Source organism: Colletotrichum costaricense, assembly GCF_030867565.1.
Source record: "Colletotrichum costaricense strain IMI 309622 chromosome Unknown Scaffold_11.1, whole genome shotgun sequence".
Taxonomy (NCBI): domain Eukaryota; kingdom Fungi; phylum Ascomycota; class Sordariomycetes; order Glomerellales; family Glomerellaceae; genus Colletotrichum; species Colletotrichum costaricense.
This window is the reverse complement of record NW_026848240.1, coordinates 1,240,875-1,256,003: the sequence shown is the minus strand read 5'-3', so window position 1 is coordinate 1,256,003 and position 15,129 is coordinate 1,240,875. Positions and strand designations below refer to the sequence as shown.

General features: G+C 54.5%; 5 protein-coding genes across 5 annotated transcripts; 2 read left to right on the top strand and 3 right to left on the bottom strand.

Moving 5' to 3' along the window:
• Positions 1-339: 339 nt before the first annotated feature.
• Positions 340-852, top strand: CCOS01_10773 (uncharacterized protein; the record flags this gene model as incomplete). The annotated part of the gene is made up of 1 exon (XM_060458927.1): positions 340-852. The coding sequence occupies one exon, from the start codon at positions 340-342 to the stop codon at positions 850-852; it is 513 nt and encodes a 170-aa protein (XP_060310729.1).
• Positions 853-1,183: 331 nt separating this feature from the next.
• On the bottom strand, positions 1,184-2,056 carry CCOS01_10772 (uncharacterized protein; the record flags this gene model as incomplete). The annotated part of the gene is made up of 1 exon (XM_060458926.1): positions 1,184-2,056. One exon carries the CDS (start codon positions 2,054-2,056, stop codon positions 1,184-1,186), a length of 873 nt encoding a protein of 290 aa, XP_060310728.1.
• A 1,284-nt stretch (positions 2,057-3,340) lies between these two features.
• On the bottom strand, positions 3,341-7,903 carry CCOS01_10771 (ABC transporter; the record flags this gene model as incomplete). Its single annotated transcript, XM_060458925.1, has 1 exon — positions 3,341-7,903. The coding sequence occupies one exon, from the start codon at positions 7,901-7,903 to the stop codon at positions 3,341-3,343; it is 4,563 nt and encodes a 1,520-aa protein (XP_060310727.1).
• A 1,409-nt stretch (positions 7,904-9,312) lies between these two features.
• Positions 9,313-11,291, top strand: CCOS01_10770 (cytochrome P450; the record flags this gene model as incomplete). Its single annotated transcript, XM_060458924.1, has 6 exons — positions 9,313-9,583; positions 9,651-9,742; positions 9,801-9,885; positions 9,977-10,651; positions 10,747-11,144; positions 11,247-11,291. 6 exons carry the CDS (start codon positions 9,313-9,315, stop codon positions 11,289-11,291), a joined length of 1,566 nt encoding a protein of 521 aa, XP_060310726.1.
• A 307-nt stretch (positions 11,292-11,598) lies between these two features.
• Positions 11,599-13,277, bottom strand: CCOS01_10769 (fungal Zn binuclear cluster domain-containing protein; the record flags this gene model as incomplete). The annotated part of the gene is made up of 4 exons (XM_060458923.1): positions 11,599-12,414; positions 12,547-12,752; positions 12,838-13,090; positions 13,200-13,277. The coding sequence occupies 4 exons, from the start codon at positions 13,275-13,277 to the stop codon at positions 11,599-11,601; spliced, it is 1,353 nt and encodes a 450-aa protein (XP_060310725.1).
• Between the last annotated feature and the right edge of the window lie 1,852 nt (positions 13,278-15,129).

Here is a 15,129-nt window from a genome sequence, read left to right as displayed (position 1 = left end):
ATTGGATACCGGGTCTCGTGTTTCCCCGCTATGTCGATGCTGGCTTGTTCCGGTCTTTGATACTGAAACACGTGGTCACGAGAGGAAAGGGAGCGCTGCAAAGACTCTGCCGTGGCGTGCGGAGTGCAGGCTTGCTGCTATTGCTTCATGGGCCACAAAGTGCGACTCGTAAAATTGCGAATAGTCAGTCTATCGTCCCAGAACTTCACTTTTATGGGTAAAAGGCTAATCACCTTTGAAGATATCGCAGAGTATGTACAAAAGGTTATCTGCCGAGTTCAGCCACAACCAACTCTCAATGGTTTCCAATTCCATACAGAATGTGCGTCACTGTGGGACATGATCATCCTGCTTGAGAGAGTACACACTCTGCGGTGGATTGATGGCACTCCCAATAGCTTTTGCCTTAACTCCCTCCTGCTTTACCCGGGCGTCGTCTTCCTGACGACAGATAACCTTAGGGGCGTGGACAGTATTTTGCTCGATGCAGTTGACTTAGTTACCAACTGCGAAGATGGATGGGTTCTCAGCGACGATGACATGGCAGAGAGCAAGACCCAAAGGCTATGGAGACAGCATCTGTCTGACGAGCTCCCTGGCTCGTTTGGGTCTGGGTCTGATGATGCTCTACTTCAGGAGTTCTGCCACATCCTCTCAGACTTCGAAAGCCAAGATGTTCGTATGTCCAAAACTTTACGAATGGCAGCTCGGCTAGCCGAGACACAGGGCGAAGTCGTGGCCGAGAGGCATGTATTCCGAATTATTCGACAATCTCTTGCCCTCAGAGATCACGAGAGCTTTGACGAAAGAATCCGTCAGCTGGATCGGGCCACTGCTTCGCAGACACCCTGATGAAATTGGATAGTGTTCAGCCGAGGATCTCAATTGAATCGGCTCGGAGTACATTCTTGAGAATGGAGCGGGAAAACGAGCTCGAAGCCAGGTTTCAATAGACTACGCTTTTTTCTCAATATCTTGATTTTGGATCTCTTCAGCATACCACATTGAGACCTGTATTTGGGACATTGAAGGTTCTTCCAGTCGTTGGATTCAAGCTATCTCATCAATGCTACGCCGATGGGCTTTTCTACAACACAAATGCCTCCCGAGTCCCGAGACTTTCTCTCTATGAATCAATGAACAGGTGGAAATCAAAACAAACAACCGAACAAAGGCCCTTCCCTTATGCCTTGAAGAAGTCGGTAACAGCCTTGGTGAACTGGTCAGGGTCCTGCATGGGCGCAAAGTGGCTGACACCAGTGAGGATGGTAACCTTGCTGCCGGGAATAGCCTTGTTCAAGATACCGGGGACATCGCGGTTGACAGCCTCCTCGTGCTCGGCGCCGGCAATCATGACCTTGGCACCAGGAATGCTCTTAAGCTGAGCATCGGTGAACTGCGGCAGAGTACCCTCCATGGTGGCAACCTTGGTCGCGAACTCGGTGAAGTTGGCTCCGGGCTGGAGGGTGCCGTACTCGGTCCTGCAGCGAGCGACCAGAGTAGAGAAGATGGCCGTGTCGCTGAAGGTAGCGTTGGTCTGGTCAGGCTTGGCCGAGGCGCCGAAAATGAAGGCCTTGTTGATGGGCTTGGCCGTGACGGAGTTGATGAGCGCCGCGAGAGTGGTGATGCCACCATCAGACCAGCCGACGACGTTGTACGAGGACACGCCGGCGCCGGCGAGGAGGTCGTGGATGTCGAGCGCCATCTGGTCGTAGGTGAAGACGTCGTCCTTGTTGTACGTCGTGCGGCCGTGGCCGCGGCGGTCGACGGCGATGACGTAGTGGCCCGCGGAGACGAGGCGGGAGATGACGGAGCCAAAGTAGGCAGAGTAGCCGAGGCCGCCGTGGTCCATGACGATGGGGACGCCGCCGGCCGCCTTGTTGTACTCCTGGAACCACATCTGGATGCCATTGATGGCCGTCTTGGCCGTGGAGATGGGGGTGGGGAGGTTCGGGGTCGCGGGGAGGGTCTGCCAGATGGGGGTCTGGCGGACGGCGAGGCCGGAGACGGAGCCGGCGACGGCGACGGCGGCCATGAGGGCGTTGTTGAAGTGCATTTTGGCGGGTTGTTTTGTTAAATCACAGAGAAAGAATGTGGTGACTGGTTAAGAAAAAAGAATGTGTGGGAAAAACAAACACGAAAGAGTGAGAGACTCAAGTGAGAGACGATGCGATTTGGGAAATCCAAAAGCGAAGCGATTGATGAGGGTGAGGGAGAAAAAAAGAAGAATTCTAGAATCGGCAGAGGAACCATCGTGTAATTAAATACATAATCGCCATTTGACTTCCTTTCATCTCCCCTAGCTACGGATACCTAGTCGTCTTCTCTTCCCCCGCTTGGCGAACCGAAAGGCTGGAATTGAGTTAATTGCAATTCATCCAGTCGTGGCGGAGCAACACGTCTGAAAATAGGAGGCGTACTGGCGTGGTGCCGGGATCACGACTCACGCAAGTTCGCAAACCCCGGTTTAGAGTTTTTCGCACTTTTCGCCCTCCCCGTAGCCCGCGTCCACAATCGGTGGCCTTTTCGGCCGGCCGTGCCGGGGGAGGGAGAGCCTCATCGAGACATTTTTCACTCGGGGGGCCGCGCGCGGCAAGCGAAAACGAAGAAAAACCTAAAACTCCGTAGTATACTGAGTTGTATACCATCGTGAGATGACCAGGCGAGGCGGCGACTAAGCCGGCTAAGCGGCAGCTCTTTCAAATGAACACGGACGACTCCGTAAAAGGTGTCAAAATGCCAACTATTCGTCTGCATTTCTCACAGAGGCAAATGGGGACCATGCAACTCCTTAAGTCCACCCGCGAAGGAGTTCGGACAAAATGGACTGTTCCAGTCGTAAGGCTCCTCGTACACACCCAGCACTCGGGAGGACCCGACTGGTTCATCACTTTGACACATGGGATGGCAGGGGTGTCCTGCACAGATCACGTCTGGAGTTTATGGGGGGCGATGGCTATACCGCAATGCGTTATTCAAGTCAGTCCACTCAGACTCTCACAAGCCTCAATGTCGTATTCTTCCAAGCCTTATGGGGCCTCAAGACTAAAGCCTCGAGCCGATACAACCGTCTGTCGCTGAGCCAAGCCCCGACTTCGTAGATACTCTGCAAACATGAGACCTGGCTTAATCACCATCACAATCGCGAGCTTTCTATAACCCGAGACCGAAGTCGACAGTTTTTGGACTCATGGGGACTCATTGGGACTCATGGATTGTGGCCACTTCTTCTCAAACGTACTCTAAAGCCCGAGCCACGACAGGGACAATAGAAGCTTTTATAGTATGATACCGGACAAACAACAACCGGAAAACAAAATGCAGAAAAACTACCAACTCCTTACTGATGAATCCCCTGCGCCGGTCCATGCTCAACAATCTTCCCCTTATCCAAGCGGATAAAGTAGTTTGCATCCTGAACAGCCTCAAGCCGATGCGCAATCGTGACGACGGTGCTCGTAGTCAACTCATTCCTCAGCACCTCCTGCACCCTGGCCGCCGTCTCCTTATCAATCGACGCGGTAGCCTCGTCCAACACCACAATAGGGCTCCTACGGAGGACGGCCCGGCCGATCCCAATGAGCTGCCGCTGTCCCTGGCTCAGGTTCTTCCCGCCGCCCTCGACGTGGGAGTACAGGTCCCACCCGGCGCCGAGGACCCGGTGGAGGACGACCACGCACTCGGTATCGGTGTACTGGTGTAGCGGGTCGAGGTTGTCCCGCAGCGTGCCGGGGAAGAGCACAGGATCTTGCGCGACGAAGCTGACGCGTTGCCGCCACACATGAACGTCTACGTCTGACAGCTTGTAGTTTCCGACGCGGATGGCGCCTTCGGAAGGGTGAATGGTCGCGAGGAGGGCGAGGGCCAGGGTGGACTTACCAGACCCCGTCCTGCCGAGCACCGCGCAAGTGGAGCCCCCAGGGATAGTGAAGGAGGCTTCCGAGATCGAAGGGTCCAGGTGAGGTGCGTACCTCAAAGTGACGTTATCAAAGATGACGTCGTCCGAGTGGTGAGGCCAGCTCGTGGGCGGCGTCAGTTCGCCGCAAGGCTCTTCGGGAATGTCCAGAAGCTCAATCACGCGCTCGACTGAGACAAAGTCCATTTGCAGGGTGCCGTATTGCTTGCAGAGGTTATGTGTTGCCTCGACAAATGCGGACGCAGTCGTCAAGACGAAGGCGGTCAAACCGGGCGAGAGGCCCTTGTACAGCGCAAGCAGAGTGAGAGCAAAGGTACAGATGGCGGAGAGGGCATCGAATCTGTACATGAGCCAGGCTTGAAGACTCCAGTAGAAGTGATCCATCTTCTGGAAGGCATCCGTGACGACAATGTTCATGTTCTGGAAGTGGTGCTGGGCCTTGAAGGCGCGGATGGTTGCCAGCCCGTCGAGCAAGATACCAAAGTTAGACATGAGAGGGCTGAGGGAGACCATCTCGAGCCTTCGTAGACTCTGAGAAGTGGGCAGGAATCGCATAAAGATGTAGACGAACCAGAGCGTCATACCAACCGAGAAGAGGAGGAAGAGTGGTGTGACGGAGGCGATGACGACCATGCTTGAGAACCAAGTGATGGACTGAACAGCAACTTCGCGTAGCGGTCTCATGATGCCGCCGTCGATCATTCCAATGTCAGAGACGAGGCGGTTCATCAAGCGCCCCACTGGAGTAACGTCGTAGAAGCGGAAAGTTGCACGGCCGACTTTGTTGATGACCCTCTTGAAGAGATCCCTTGCCGCGGTAATGATCATGAGTAAGGTCAGTCCTTCAGACAACGTGTAAATCACAGCCTGAGTAACCGCGATTCCAAGATAAACCCACAGCCAGGGCCTCAGATCGGTGTCTGGATCCGGGAGCCCAGCAAAAAGCTTGGAGAAGTCAATGCCGTCGGACGCTTCCTTTGTCGATATCTCGTGCTTGTACGCTTCACCCCAAGCTTTGAGGAACCAGTAGTTGAGGAGACTGCCCAGTCTGAACAATGCAAAGACCAACACCAACACAGCCCACCACTTGAGCTTGCCAGCCTTGATATAGGTCCAGTAAACCGACAACATGACGCCGCCGTGGGCGCGGTGCTCCTCTTCGATAAACTTGGACGGTATGGCGGCGTCTTGCTGAGTTTCGTCGAGGGTGTGCTCATGCTCGTCCTGGTGAGCAGCCGGATCCTCGTCTTCCAGGAGAAACTTGGCGACTTCTGCCGATGCCTCCTCCGAGTTCAAGACACGAGCGGTGCCGTCGACCACTTCGACCATCTGGCCAGCGAGATGAAGACACAAGTCTACTCTGTGAGTGACAAGCACCACGGTCCGGCCTTCCACCAGCGGGCCTTGGAGGAGCTTCTTTACGATGGATTCAGCCGTGTTATGGTCCAGAGCAGCGAGAGGGTCGTCCAGCAACAGCACGCGAGACCGGCTGTACACAGCACGGGCCAATGCAACCCGCGCCCTTTGTCCGCCCGACAGACCGATACCGTTCTCGCCCATGTCAGACAGGTCTCCATGTTTGAATGTGGCCAAGTCGGGAAGCAGGGCACACGCATCAAGAGTCTGGGTATATCTCGCAGAGTCAAAGGGTGCTGAAAAAAGGATGTTGTCGCGGATGCTCATGTGTTGGAGCCAAGGGCTTTGAGCGCAGTACCCAATGGGCTCAGTTGGGATGACCACATCGCCTATTTGCCGGTCGAGTTCTCCGAGAATCGCCTGCAGTAATGCGGTCTTGCCAGAGCCGACTTTGCCAAATATGACCGTAAGACCCTGCGGGAAGCTGATATCGAGATTTCTCAGCACGGGTTGCTCGTATCCAGGCCATGCAAATGTTGCCTTTGTGAACTTGATATCGTTTGTGAGGTGGTCCGAGAACACGCCATCCTTGTCCGGCTCGCTCATGAACTCCTCGATACGGCCCATGGCGATAGATGCATTGAGAACAACTGTGATGAGCCCCGGCAGCTCCTTGAAGCTAGTCTCTAGCAGAGTGAAGAGGGATAGAGCGGGAAAGGCCACATCAACGGAGAGAGTCTTTCCGGCAATGAACGTATAGGCGAAGAAGGTCGCAACCGGGAAAAGTGTGCCAGAGGTGATGTTAAGTGTGGAAATCGCGATACTCCACAATCCAGTCACGACTCTCGTCCTCAGTTCATGTCGTCGAGTGACCATGATAGCGTCCAACCACTTTGACTGCCAGTCGTACCATCGCAAGTGCCTTATTCCTTCGACAAATTGGGACGTCGACTGCAACCGAGCATCAGTGGCAGCCCTGCGCACGCGCTCCCTCTTGAGAAGCTGGGTGATGAAGACGGTGTTAAGCATTTGAGCAAGCAAGACGCAGAGCATGCCAAACATGCACGACCAGCCAAGGAGCTGCCAGACGAGGAAGAAGGAGAAGATGAACTGGAGCGGTTTCACGACCAGTGCCGGGAACTCCCAGAAGCGCTGGGCAACCTCGTAGACGTCATTTCTCATCAGATTGAGAATCTTTCCAGTGGTAGCAGGCTGCCTCGATGGTTTCTGATCTTGTACCCGGCGGTACTTTTGATTTGTTGATCGTCCACGTCTGAACCATCCAAACAGCTTCCCGAACCGGCTGGTGGGTTCGCTGCCGCTTTCATTGTCATCGGTAGCGACTTCTGTATCTTCATCATCGTCGTCGCTCTCATCGTTTCCGTCTTCCTGGGCTCCATTCAACATCTTCTCGGCAGCCGGCTGACCAAAGTGTTTCCGCGACAAGGTCTTGGCGTAAAGTGTGGTGATCATCTCTCCGCGAGACCGCTCATAGCAGCGTCTCGAAAACCAGAGTTGAAAAACGGCAGCCTGGCAGGCGATAAGACGAACGGCCAAAATGCCAATGGCGTACAGGATGGACACTTCAATGTTCTTGGACCCGCTTTGGATGGTCCTCAGGAGCTGCTGCAGCAACATGGGGACGGAGAGCGCAGCAGCGCATTCAATGATTCCAAGAAACGACTGAATGATCAAGTCTAGACCGTTTGCCGAGAATAGCTTGGCAGTCATGGACCCACGAAGCTCGTGGAATAGCCCGTGGAGGCGCTCATGCTGGAAATCAAACGGCAGTTGCCACACATCCTCGTTATGCAGCTGCTTCTCATAGCCCTTTGAAATCATGGGCGCCATCCACGACACGGTCATGAATCTCCACAGAGAGAGGTTGTCTTCGGGACTGCGGAGCTGGTCGGTGGGTTCGGCGCGCGCAATGTCAGAGTCGCCGAGCGATGGGTCCCGCATCGGCATGGCTACAATACCAATAATGCCGGCCATGCTGATGACCGGGTCCGCTAGGATGAGCGTATGGACTAGTCTGTGGAGTCTGTAACTGAATGCCGTCGAGACAACGCCACAAGACAGGATCGTCAGGTAGAGAAACAACAGCGTCTTGGGCGTCTTGGTAGGCCGGTCCATGGCGGTGATTAGAGCGGCAACAATCCAGGGCACCAAGTCTAGTAAGTCAAAAACGCGGCGTGGTTGTGCGAGAGTAGAAGACACGCCCTGAACCAGCCCAGCCAGCGTAACCGCGAAGAGGTAGACTGTCCAGAACGTCCAGGCCTTTTTCAGAGATGGATGTGTCGTATCCCCGTACGAAGACTCCTGGGCAAAGCCAGAGCACCACGCGGGTCTCCTGCAAAGAAGCGGCCTCAGGAGAACGAGGAACAGCAGCACTACCGCGACCGAGGCGCGGACAATGTTGGTGATATCCATGACTCTGGAAGCATTGAAAAGTTGTGCCGTAGTTAGGATCTTCGCCGTCGTCGCGTTCTCTGCTTGGAACTTTGCGTGTGATGGAGAGTGAAGGTGAGACGGGCCGGCGAGGACATCTTGGAAGGCGACATAGCTATAGTACGGCAAACCACTAGACGGCAGCCCGCCGCCGCCGTCCAGGTCTACAAAGCTACTCATCTTTCTGATAAAAGTTTGGCAGCGATTGCCGCCGTCTGAGAAGTGTGGAACCCGGAGCGTGGTTGTGATACCATCAAGCTCCCAAACCGCGGGGCGGGGTGGTGGTTATGTCTTACTGCGTAGGTTGTACGGCGGGGGGGAGGCACAGATAACGGAGTGAGGTTGGAAAATCGGGTACTAGTACCGGAACTCACCGCTCCAAAGGTTCTCACGGTTTCAATTCGCCAATTGGGCAATGTAACGAAGCGTCAATTGGTTAATGTAACGAAGGATCGGGCGCAGAAAGTGGTAGCCTTGTCAATCTTATTCCCGAAATCATGCCTGCACCTGACTGCTCACGTGTCATCTTCGGATAAGCGCTGCATTGTGTCGCGAAACATGGGAAAAAACCATCGGCCGCATTCAGATGCTTGGTGATCAAAATTGGGCGGTAAATACGCTGCGTTAGGTATGACAATGAAGCATGTTCGCGACCAAGTCCTTCAAGGTCTGTTTCTGGACAAAGGGGTAAAGAAATGGCGAATCGGAGGGGCTTGGCGGCCGCAGTGCCGTTTCCCGCTGGCACCGTCTGCCATTCGGGGCAGAATGAGGAAGATCACGTGATCTATAGATCTCTTAGGTAAGCACATCCTTTGACCTTGTGAGACGACCGGATGACCTACTGAGGTACGTTTTTCCACAGATGTGGGGCCGCCGACTCTTGCTTCCGAACGGGAACCGGAACTCAGGTACCGGCCTCCGGCCACAAAATTGATCCGGTTTGCCACTCGGCACTTACTCCCCGGGCCCCGATCCGTCTAGGCGGTGCAATCTGAGACGAATGTTGGTTCGTCCCAGCGTGTTTCCCATACGAGACGGCCCCACAATACGAACACGAACCCGATCATCCATGCATTGACACCCGTTAACCACACCTATCGTCAACCACAGTCACCCCTACCCCCCGCGCCAAAACCACCATCGATCTGCATTGCCAGACATCGCGGCAGCTAGGCATATCCTACGCGAGTGTTACCGTCTACCAGGCTCCATCAGTGTGGAGCCCTGGCACCGTAGTGTCTAATCAGAGAAGCAAGAATTACGCTTATGTGGGAGGTGATTTTAGCATACAACTCATCTCCCTCCCTAAGCGTCATAGTCGCGCTGGACCCCGAGCCAGGGGCTAGGCTAGCGATGGACAAGCAACAACATGGCCTACTTACCGGTTTCCTATGCGAACCCATACGCACCGTTGCACCGTCGTGTGTGGAGGTGCATAGGTGTGTGGTCGACGATGAGACGACTACATAAAGACTAGACACCCTTCATCAACATCCAAGTTCGTCCGTACTCTCAGGCCCTCACAACTAGTCTCCCTCCCACTACCTACCTACTCGTAACTCGAAAGGCCCACCCTCGCCACACAAAACATGGCAAACGCAACCGACCCTGTCGCCGCTGCAGGCACTACGTTCGACCCTCAACACTGGCCAGCAGCGACAGCCGGCCTCGTCTTCATCGTCTTCGCACTCCTCGCGCAGAGCTGGTTCAAGGTCGACCCCGTGGCCCATGTTCCCGTCGTGGGCCAGGGCGGAAAATGGGCGCGCAGGAAAGCGTTTCTGGCGGGCAAGGGACCGCAGATGTACGCGGACGGGTACAAGCAGTTCAAGGACAGCATTTTCCGCATCACAACGTCCAAGAGTGAGTATTGCAGAAATAGGTCAAGATTATTGTTAACGACGGACTCACGTTGACTTACACGCCTTAGAGAAGGATACCATTTGCGTGCCTCCCAAGTACCTCCCCGAGTTGAAGAAGGTCCCCGACGATGTCATCAGCTTCACCAAGGCCATTGACGAGGTACCGAAGAGCCCACCCCTAGATCTTGCAATACTCCAGAAAGCTGACTTGCCCAAAGTCCATGCAAGTCAAATACACCCAAATCTCAAACGACATGCCCATCATCATCCACGCCGTCAGAGCCTCGTTAACCCCAGCTCTACGTTCGTAAACCCCCCTAATCCACCCAATATCAAGGACCTTCTCCCCCCCCAGGACCCCCTCCCCCCAGCTAACATCCCCCCTCAAAAACAGCCCGCCTCAACGAAGGCATCTCAGACGAAGTCATCGACTCAATGCGCCTCGAACTCCCCCAATCCCCCGCCTGGACCGAAATCAACATCAACGCCAAACTCCTCCGCATCATCGCAATGGTCTCGGGCCGCGTCTTCATCGGCTCCGAGCTCTGCCGCGACGAACGCTACCTCGACGCCTCAATCTCCTACACCGTAGACCTCATGACCGCAGTCCACGTCATCGCCTTCGTCCCCTCCTTCCTCCGCCCCTTTGTCGCCTCCTGGCTGCCCACCACCAAGAAGCTCTACAAGCGCATCGCCGACGCCGAGGCCGTCTTCCGCCCCATCGTGACGGCCCGTAAGGAAGCGGCGAGGAGGGACGATTACCGCGAGCCGGACGACATGCTGCAGTGGCTCCTCAACGCGCAGCCCAAGTTTGGCGAGCTGAGCGATCGCGAGATGGCGATGGCGCAGCTGGGGGTTAGCTTTGCTGCGATTCACACGACGTCCATGACGACGCTGAATGCGATTTACTGGCTCGCGGCGAAGCCTGAGATCAATTCCTTGCTCCGGGACGATGTTCAGGCGGCTCTTGCTGAGTCTGGTGGGAACTTCTCTAGCAGCGCCCTGCAGAATATGAAGAAGCTGGATAGTTTCCTGAAGGAGGTGATGCGCGTCAACCCGATTTCAGCAGGTATGTTTCGACGTATCACGCCTTGGGAAACCATACACCTGGCTTTCTCCGTCCGGTTTCCCAAAACTAACACGTTCCCCTTTTTCCACCATTAGCATCCTTCACCCGCAAAGTCCTCAAAAACGTAACCCTCCCCAACGGCCAAACCATCCCCGAAGGAATGTTCATCGAGGTCCCCGCAGGCGGCATGAACAACGATCCCGAAATCTTCCCGGACCCGGAGGTGTTCGACCCCCTACGCTTCTACAAGCTCCGCGAGGCAAAAGAGCTAGCCACCTCGGGCACCAAGGCGGCAGAGGTCGTCATGCAGGCCCAGTTCGTCAGCGTCGGCACCACGCACCTGACGTTCGGCTACGGCAAACACGCGTGCCCCGGACGGTTCTTCGCGGTGAACGAGATCAAGATGATTATGGCGAATATCATTTGCAATTACGAGATCAAGTTGCCTGAGGGGGTGACGGAGAGATATGAGAATTTGGCTTTTGGCGCTTCTGTGAGTTTTGTTTTTTTTCTCTTTCCCCCTTTTCTGAGCCTCGATCTGGGGGATATGAATGCCCTGCCAAATGGGATGAGCGATGCTGACGTAGACTACTAGACTGTTCCGGATCCCAAAAAGACAATCATGATCAGAAAGCTGTAAATGGCATCATGGAAGCGAAAGTTGTGATACGGATACGGATACGAGATTTGAGGGGAATGAAGTTTTTGCAACAAAACGTTCCTTTCACCCGAGAAGAGTGCGGAGTAACGAGCGATTTACTTTTGAGGCCATGGACCACCCTGCCCGCGTCCTCGGGACTCCTTGACAGAAAAGTCATCTTGTATTTGGCAGCATCCAATGTACATAGTGCCGATGATCTTTATGCTGCTTCTGGAATCAGCCACTTTTTGATATTTGTTTTCTTGGGATTTTTTATAGACGAGATAGTAGCGATGGGGGTATCAATTCAAACTTCCATATCATCAACGTCAATCCTCTCAAAGACGCTGCGCTTCGGCCACTCGATCCACGGCTTCCACTCATCCTCCAACGTCCTCTCAATCAAGCGCATCACCGCGCCACTCCACCCGTCGCAAAGCCAGTCGGCCTTCTCACACGGCTTTGCCAAAGCGGCATAGTGCGCCAGGATGACGAGCGCCGTAGGGTGCCCGTTGGCCACCATGTCGATAAACATGGCAGGCAGTGTAGCCGACCACCCCCACACCCCGCCGGGCTTTTCCCCCTCGCCCCTGCTCATCTGGTGCGCCCTCCGCAAGCCCTCCAGCGCCAGCACGCATACGGACTGCGGATTGATGACGTCGGTGAAGGACGCGGGCACCTCTCTCGCCAGCGAGGTGATGGCATCGAGGCGCTTCTGGAACACCGACGTCGACACCCAACCGCCCTGCGTTAGTACGGGTGGGCGCAGCAGGCCATCGAGGGGACCCCCGCGCTGCCTCCAGGCTTCTATGGGCTGGAAGTCGAGGATGCCCTTTACGCCGTGGAGGAGAGAGAAGGATTGCGAGACGTCGCTGAGGGCGATGGACCTACCGAAGCTCTCGCTATGTGCGACGGAGCAGATGCTGACGATGAAGATGAGCGTCGCGAGGAAGAAGTAGGCCTCGCAGTTGTCCTTGTTGATGTCGTTTAAACGGAGGGCGAAGAAGCGCAGGGCTTCATTCTGGTGGTTCACCGAGATGATGTCGTACTTTTTCCGCTGTTGCGGGTGGACATGGGCGTAGTGGAGGGCGGACAAGGCCAACAGGCCGTGCATTAAGAATTTCTATGGTCGTGTTAGACGAACTAGTTCGCAAATCTCTCCTCTTTCCATTCCGCCCACTATGTCTTCATGATAGTAGAAGGGTTGTGTGGAATGGAAGCAGAGTTGGCCTGTCGGGCTAAGGTTCTGACATACGTGAGAGCAGGCCATCTCGGGTATAGCCGTCTTCCAGAGCTCTTCGGTACAGGCATCCTTTGGCAGGACGTGCCGGGTACTGGTGCTGTAGTGGTGCATCAGGCGTAAACTCTGTAGCCAATCCTCCGAGAGATCCCAGGGATCCGTGGCGGGGTTGCGAGGGTCTGGCGCCGCTTCACCCCCGGGATAGGGAGAAGTGCTGCTCACTGAGGAGACGAGGTTAATTCTTTAGTCCGAGGAGATTGGTGCCAAGGATCTGTGATGTGAGATTGGGATTTGATCATATCATACCTGCAGTGTTGGGTGTGATACCTGCTTCACTCGCCGCTTCTTGCATGCCATGACTAGACTGCTTCGAAGACGAGGTTGACGAGGTGGTCACCGCCGGCGCGGCCTGCTGAATAGGCGCGTATCGCTGTTCATGCTGGGCAAGCTTGGCTGCGGCGGGTGGCGTGAGAGGGGCCGTCACCGATGCGGGACGATCGAGGAGACTGCAGTGTGCCCCATGGGCAACACACTTCTGACACGGCCGTTCCTCGTCACACTACACGAGACACACACACAAATAAGACATGAGTTTTTGGCTAATTCGTAGGAGCGATAACTGAGTTGTGTTGAACACACACACAGACACCAGAGGGACCTTATCGTACCTTGACACGACGTGCTTTACAGCGCTGGCATCCGTTCCTCGATTTCTTGTGTCCTAGGCGTCTTGTACGCTTCTCCATGGCCGGCGCGCGCGATGATGCCGGCACGGGGCAAGGGTGGACAAGGGGTATGTTCAGGTTCACCGTTGGTTGGATTCTCGTGGTGGAGTGAGAGAGACACCGTGGATTCCGTGGGAGTCGAAGTCCAGTGTTGAAGCGGGTTCGGATTCGTAAGAAGGGGCGGCGGGAGGGTGAGATTTTGGAAAAGGGTCAGGACTCGGGAGAGAAATGAGGGAGGACAATGAAAAGAAAAAGAGAATGCGAACGCACCAAAGTGCACTGGCTACGAAGTTTGTTAGCCAATAAGGGCCGGTACATGCCGAATACGGGGAGATTTCGTAAGTCAATTACGAGGGCCCCCGTTGAGGTAAACGAGGAACCTGACCAAGCACTGCCGGGCTACTGCTGCTGCTGGGGAATCTCTTGCAGATCAAACCGCTAGTCGTCACGCTAAGACTGTGGGGGAACCGCGGGTGGAACCGCTGAAGCAGCGGGAGATACGAATGCGGTCTCACTAATGCGAATCCGAGGCTTCCTCGACGAGTGCCGCACTGCCGTACTGCCGCGGAGGTTTAATACACTCAAAGACTCAAACGCAATCTACATATTTCGCTATAAGGCTGATAGCTCCGGGCATTTGCTGACTCTTCCAAGAACCTGAATGTAACTCGGCCTGAATCACTCCAAAACTCTCTTTTGCAGCTATATGAAAGCCGCGTACCTTATCTCCACGACGTTCGCAAACCACGTTCAACACCATGCGCACTGCACACAGCCCGAACAAACCCTTCTACTAGGGGGATTCGAACTCGAGACCTTCAAAAACAAAAGCACCGGGGTCAATTACCTAGCGTTAAGGTCGGGAGTGGGCAGTCCCAACTATTGCGCCAAGGCATCTCCTCATCCGATGGTGACAGATGAAGCAATTAGGTACCCTATATAGAGAACCCAGTGGCTGAATTTACGGAGCAGTTGACTGTATGGCTCCTTCCCAACAAGTCATCGGTTCTTTCTCACTGCATACCAGAACAATTTCACGCCTCGACAGGGAATATTGTGCTGAAGTCTCGCAGTTTAGGTGAGTGTGACACCGATAGTGCTCATCCTGATGCCTCTGCGATAGTGAGTACCTATAAGACGGCCATCTTCGCCGCGGCAATTTCTCACGAAAGCTATCTTTGTGCCCCCAAGTACAGAGAGGCGGTTGAGTTGGGGTCTCTGAGTGAGCCCTATACCTTCTCTCTGATCACTGAGCAATCCGCATCTTTCTCTTTCTTTCCCCTTCACATGTGATCCCTTGACTCCAGACTCTCTGTACCAGCACGTGCTTGCATTAACGTATCCGTGAGCGAATACGTTGGTCACTAGGTAGTCTGGGGACTGCAGGACGGCCGTTCAGGACTTGTGCTTTCACGGATGAATGGTGTTTAGCAAGAGACTCATATACCGCTGTCAGCCAACCGAGCCTGTAGCAGCGCGATTCTTATGTATTTCCACGCCCCACACCGCTGCTGCCTAAGCCGCAGTCCGCAGTTGAGGAGGCATGCGGTTGATTTGAAAGACTCTACACTCCCTGGGATCTTCCTTGTATGGCCCCTATCGCCAGGTCGCTCGGTCTTGACTATGAGACGCAGCGACTTTGAAAGTGGCACATAATGTTCATATGAATTAGTAGAGTTTTTAATCAAGAGATTCAAATCGATTTACGGTATCCTGCTTAGTTAAAGTATGGTTAAGGTAGTACTATACAACCCATAGGGCAGTAACTAAAACAGCACTGTATGTCTTCAAAACCAGAATCGCTCATATTTGCCAACCTGTATACCTTGATCAACCAATATATCAACTCCCATCCTTCTATCCAAACACTCCA